At 30.4% G+C, this 6,055-nt stretch overlaps 1 protein-coding gene across 1 annotated transcript; it reads right to left on the minus strand.

Annotated features, from left to right (window-relative positions):
- Window positions 1-992: 992 nt before the first annotated feature.
- On the minus strand, window positions 993-4,711 carry LOC107606859 (axial regulator YABBY 1). Its single transcript, XM_088501421.1, has 7 exons — window positions 4,291-4,711; window positions 4,027-4,182; window positions 3,769-3,889; window positions 2,971-3,019; window positions 2,654-2,729; window positions 1,865-1,939; window positions 993-1,439 (listed from the first exon to the last, which is right to left on the minus strand). The coding sequence occupies exons 1-7, from the start codon at window positions 4,402-4,404 to the stop codon at window positions 1,368-1,370; spliced, it is 663 nt and encodes a 220-aa protein (XP_088357547.1). The 5' UTR covers window positions 4,405-4,711; the 3' UTR covers window positions 993-1,367.
- Between the last annotated feature and the right edge of the window lie 1,344 nt (window positions 4,712-6,055).

A 6,055-nucleotide genomic window follows, 5' to 3' on the forward strand; every position in this document is an offset into this window, starting at 1 on the left:
TATATATTATTTTATTATAATTTAATTATTTTAATTAAATTATAGTTAAATTAATTAAATCTCTAAATCGATAAACTACTACTAACTAGAATAATTGATGGTTCGATTTTTAGAACCTTACCTTAAACGTACACAATGTGACTAATCATCTATGACCAATGTGTAACTAGCGCAGTCAAATTAGGAAGTTGCTGCTATAGCATTAACATCTCAATCACCAATGTGCCTAATAAAGAAAATTTTGAGATTAAGTTTTTCAATGACAAGATATGTGTGTTCCTAATTTTGGTAATCAAAAAGCCTTCTTTTTGACATCAAGGTAAAAATTCCTGAAACAGCTTGTGTCACACATAGACTTTTGGTCGTTAAATGCGGAGAACAAAGATGACTCATCAGCTTTTCTAGGGCATGGAATTATTATCCTATTGAAAGAAAATGATAAGTAAAACATGCCAATATGGAATCAAAACACAAAAGCTATACCTAACCGTACATAGACCAAAACAAAATCCATGTACGTAGGCATTAAGCATTTTTCATCCTTAAATAGCATGCATACAAACATTTTTCTTTCCGGGCTAATTTAATGTTAGTTATGTTTAGCATATTCCTATATCTACATATGAATCTCGTTTGAAGTACGAAATAATATTAATTATGAGATAGATATATGTATTCATGTAATGAAAATGAGTAAAGATCCACATGTTTATATTAATTTGGTTATAAGACATTTCTGCTTTTCGTTGTAAAGGTGAGACAGCTCTTTAATTTTTTTTTTTTTTAGGAAGTTAAAAATTACTAATTAACCATAGAATAATAATAAAAAATTATGCCTAGTTATTGATAGCTAAGTATAGCATAATGGTAGGTAATAATTGAAAAATTATAAAAAGTTAATTTTTAGTTAATTAATATTAACTTTATAATATTTATTTTTTAAGATAAAAATTATTTTTAAAAAATTAACGAATATTAATCGAAAAAGATTGACTCAACTCATAATAATTTATTATCAGATACACTAGAACATTAAATAACAATTCCAAAGGAGCTAGTACTAAATAACATAATTAAAAGGTTAATAATAACAAGGTCTACTACGAACAACAGGCATGAAACAATTCCAAAAGAGCTAGTACTAACTAGCTTAGTCCTTAGTTATCAACTTATCAACATAAACCACCATCATCATCATCATCATTATCAGCTACAATAATAGGTGCATACATATATAACCTAAAGGAATCAAAGTTCCGCCAATGAACTTGAAAGGGTTACGTTGATGATGGATTCCATCGGAGAATTTTCACTTTTGCATTTACTTGAAAGAGAAAAGTCACATCATAGTGCTATAGCTAGCTGAATCAGTAGGGTGAAACACCAACATTAGCCGAAGCATAAAACCCAGCATCTTTCATCAGGACCTCTTCTCCTTCCTGAAACAAAACAAAACAAAATATTAATAGACACGTTGACAATAAAATTCACATAAAACTGTTCAACTATTCTAAATCAATCATTATTATAGGTGTATAAAAAAATAATTATCGGTATAATATATATATATATATTAAAATATAAAATATATATTAAAAATAAATTAGATAATATATATTTATACATGAACATTTGATAACTAATTTAGTTTAATAATAATTTTTTATTTTGAATTACAATATTGAAAGTACGGGTTAGAAAATAAAAAGTATATGGTCCGATCGAACAAGACTAATATAGTTATTACTTATTTTTGGATTGATTTCCTAAATTTACTTGTGCATAATAATAAAGTAACATTAATAGATAGAATGTGATAATAGATGCACAAAATATATATAGAAGGGATTGCATGATAAGGTACCTGCTGGCGCACGTTTGTCTTCTTCACAGTCTGATCAGGCATGAGACCAAAGTGAATGTGTGGGAAGTGGGCCCACTGACACACAAAGCGCGTCACATATTAAAAGGAGTCCAAAATGAACTAGAAAACCGGATATATACAGAATCTACTTGATTGTTCAACTTGAACATAATAATTCTTATGCCACATTTTTAGCACATTATCTTTCTAAAGGGGAAAACATATATAAAATGTAACAGTTATTTGTATGGAGATATCTTTAAATATTATATATATATCGATTAAATAGTTTGATCGATATATTTAATTGAATATATTTGATTAAATTATCTAATAATTTATAATGTTATTTCACATACAAATATATTCATGAAAGTAACCATTAGAAAATCATCATAAAATGTATTTGTTTATTAAATATTAGCTGAAAGTATTTTCTAGCCTTTTTTCCATATACATATGTTGTTCTACTTTTATATAGAGATACTACTTTAAAGTGTTCTTTCAAAACTACTATAATTCTAAATTAAAGGAAGCTAGGTAAAAGAAACAATGCTGATTTTTAAGTAAAGCATAGGAGAGGAAAAACACTACAGATTGAATGACACGTTGCATGCAAAAAATTTAGGGCATTAGAAAAACTATATGATAGACAATATATGGAAACCCTAATAAAGGCTACTAAGGAAATACACTAGGGCTAACAACTAACATTTAATAATTATTTGTATTGATTAATATATAGTATTGATTTTTGTATTTTTTTTAATGTGGAAAAATGAAGCATACATTCTTGGCAGCTGCACTGAAGGCCTCTCTGTGGGTTATATCAGGATTGACAGACTTAATGCGTTGGATCTCGTCCCTGCAGATCGATATATACATACATACATATTCAGATTCAGATTTGATTTAACTTTATAACGAAACTATGATGCAGACATAAATATTTAATATATATGAAAAAGATATTTCTTTTATCCGAAAATAAGTATCGTTTTTAAATGTATTTTGGACTCATATATATATATGAAAAATGGTATTTATTTTTGGCTAAAAAGGAGTAATAGAAGAAGAGAAAGGGTTATTCATGGATATATACTCACTTAATGAAGCGGTTGTAAGCGGATGGGACTCTCTGTCTCTTCTCAGGAGCTGGGAGAGAAACATGCATGGCATTCACAATCATGTCAAAATTAAATCACTTCAATAATTCCTTTTGACTTTTACTTTTAAAGTTTATAATTAATTCAATCTTTTCTCTGGCATCACCATTATGGACTATATGCATTCTCTTCTGCATTATTAGTGTTACAAGTTTCAAGCAACTATAATTCCGGGGGAGAATGAATAAAGAAGCTTGATAAAATCTGAACTATCATATATCTTTCTCTCTCTCTCTCAACCACTCAACTCTTTTCCCATACTACTACTCTAATTATATAAGAGGCCAAAATAACCCTTTTTTAAGTAAAAAAAGAAACCTTTTATCTCTGTCGGTGCTTGGTATTAATCTAATCAATTGTAAGGGGGAAAAATGAACATTCTTACTGTTTTCTAATTATACAAAATAATCAGTCAACATTTATAAATGGTAGCTAATAAAGAACCAAGGAGGGTTTTAGCTAGGTACTTTGGGGGTTAATGCCTTAAGAGACCCCCCCCCCCCTCCTTTTTTTAATCAAACGGATCGTACTAATTGGAGACTGTTAATAAAGATAAAAGTAGTAGAGCATATTTTTTAATCAATAATGTTAGTTGAAGTTGCTTTCAGCATAAAAAATAAGAAGTTTATAGTAAGAAATTAAAGGGAAAGCATCATTTCGACACCGAGAAAATCAACCTGAACATTTCCCCAAACATAACGTTGTGTAAGAAAGAAAATGAAAATGTATGTGACGTACGTCTGTTTATGATAGGTGGGCGTGGAAGCTCATCAACAACAGTCCTAGTAGGCATGGAGAATTCATTTGGTGTGTTTGTCTGGTTCATGAAGAAATTTGGGGATGGATTCGGAATCTCCTCCTGTAACCAAGAAATTACTGATTAGCAACTAGCAAATCGCTTTGATTTATGGTAACATTTTATCATGAAACTGCTTTAAGCTGAATAATTATATCTCTAACACATTTTATGAATGTACTAGAAAAGTGTATATATACCAGAAGGTTATGAGTTGGGGAGAAGAAAGAGTGTCCGAAATGGAATTGATTGGGCGATGGAAGAAGAAGGCCTCGCATGTTCACCGGCAGCAGATTGGTGCAATGGCCGCATCGCACCGTGACCGTCTTGAACAAGCTTGTGCAGGGAACACTCACCTGAGACAACAACAAACAATAATAACCCTAGGCAGATGTAGGTGGATGATGATATAGAATAAAAATGAGAAGAATATATATATGAAGTAGGGAGTTTGAGATTCATACAGCAAGGACAGTGTCACAAATGTTGCAGTGAACATAACAAAGCTGTTCGGAAGGAGGGATGTGGTCCAGTGATAATGTAGTTGAAGAAGAAGAAGAGGAGGAGGATGATGACATCTTCAATTAAGTAAAAAAGTGATTTCCTCTTTCTATATTTTTTAAAAGAAAAAGAGTTTGATGATTGGTCTCTTGATTGGTTGATTGATTGATTGATTGATTGATGGATGATGGACAGGTTAACCACCACGCACCACACTAGCACCCTCGTCTCCTTGGATATGCTTTTTTTGATTATGAGTTGTGAAAGAAAGGCGCAGAGACACACAGAAACAGAAAGAGAAACAAAGAGATGATGGATGAGAGTGAAAGAGAAAGAGTCTCTCTCTCTCTCTCGCAAAGACGTTGTTGCTTGGGGCAATTCTGTTCCTGTGTTTATTGGTCTTGTTTATAGAGAGAGCGATGGAACAAGCACATGGATGGATGGATGGATGGATGGATATGCATGCATGGATGTGTCATGTCAAGGTTGGAAGAGGGGAAAGGGGGGGAATGAAGTGATGATGTTATGTAAGATGGAAACATAGATGGATGCATGAATGGTATGTGGTTGGCATTCCCAATGGAGAGAGAAAGAGAGGGCGGCAGATGTGGGGGAGAGGAGCCAGAAAGGGACGTGTGCATGGGGTGATATAGCTTTCACACACTCACCTGTTGTTTTCAATAGTTAAAGACGCTCTTGTCTTCGAGCCTGCTTCCTCTCAAACCACTCTCCTCCTTTTATTTATTCTCAACAGTCATACCATAACTCCTCTCTCTCCCTCTCCCTCTCCCTCTCCCTCTCATATACTTGTATAATTTATTACTTTATCATTATTATTCCCTTATTAAAAATATTATTTATGTTTTTTTTTTTCTTTTATCAACTTCAATTTTTTAAAAAAATGATATCATGGTAAAAAATTTCTATATCCAAAAAAATTATTATTCAATTTTTAATGAATTTAAAAAAAATAATATAAGATAAATAAAAAAATGTCTATTGCAAAAGTTGTAGAAACTTAAAAGAAACTCTTACTTAAAAAAATATTAGTGATATGATTATTTATGTTGTTTATTTTATAAATTTAAATTTCTAAAAAAATAATATAATGACATTCTTAAAAAAAATTAGTATATGACAAATAAGAAAAAGTTATCCAGAAATTAAACAAACTTTAAAAAAAAAAATTATTTAAAAAAATATTAAAAATATAATAATTTATTTGTCATCGCCTATGGTTATAGTTTTGGAGTAGCGATTTTCTGAAAATTATATATACTTGTGTTTATTACTTGGGAGAAAATACAGATATACATAAAAAAAAAAAAGGGAAAGAAGTTGTTTTTTTCTTCTTCTTTTCTTTGTTTTATAGATATATATAAATTATATGGACTCGTGGGACATATATAAATTTGTTTCCAAACACTTAGAGAAAATTAAAAAGAGATATCTGAGTATAGGTGTAAAAAGAAATTAGTTCTCTATCTTAATAAAATTATATTTGTCTCTTTAATTTGAAATACGTTTATATATTTATTTTTATAATAGTATTATGTTCTAATGACCAAAAGCAACTAATAGAATGGAGGGGAACTCAGAACTGAGTGGCATTCTGTTTTATGAAGTGATGATGAATTTAATAAGTAATGACACAAATATATAGATATGGTAAACTTGGCGACAAGGGAGAGATAGAATGATGATGAAAAGCGTGCCCCACTTGAATGT

The sequence above is a fragment of the Arachis ipaensis genome, chromosome B1, assembly GCF_059453495.1.
Source record: "Arachis ipaensis isolate K30076 ecotype BB chromosome B1, ASM5945349v1, whole genome shotgun sequence".
Taxonomy (NCBI): Eukaryota; Viridiplantae; Streptophyta; class Magnoliopsida; order Fabales; family Fabaceae; genus Arachis; species Arachis ipaensis.

Excerpts from the sequence above, each read along its gene's own strand:
- LOC107606859 (XM_088501421.1), bottom strand. The coding sequence starts at position 4,404 with ATGTCATCATCCTCCTCCTCTTCTTCTTCTTCAACTACATTATCACTG. Across the intron at positions 3,890-4,026 it reads CCCCAACTCATAACCTTCTG|GAGGAGATTCCGAATCCATC; the intron begins GTATATATACAC and ends TCTTGGTTACAG. Across the intron at positions 1,440-1,864 it reads AGACAAACGTGCGCCAGCAG|GAAGGAGAAGAGGTCCTGAT; the intron begins GTACCTTATCAT and ends GTTTTGTTTCAG.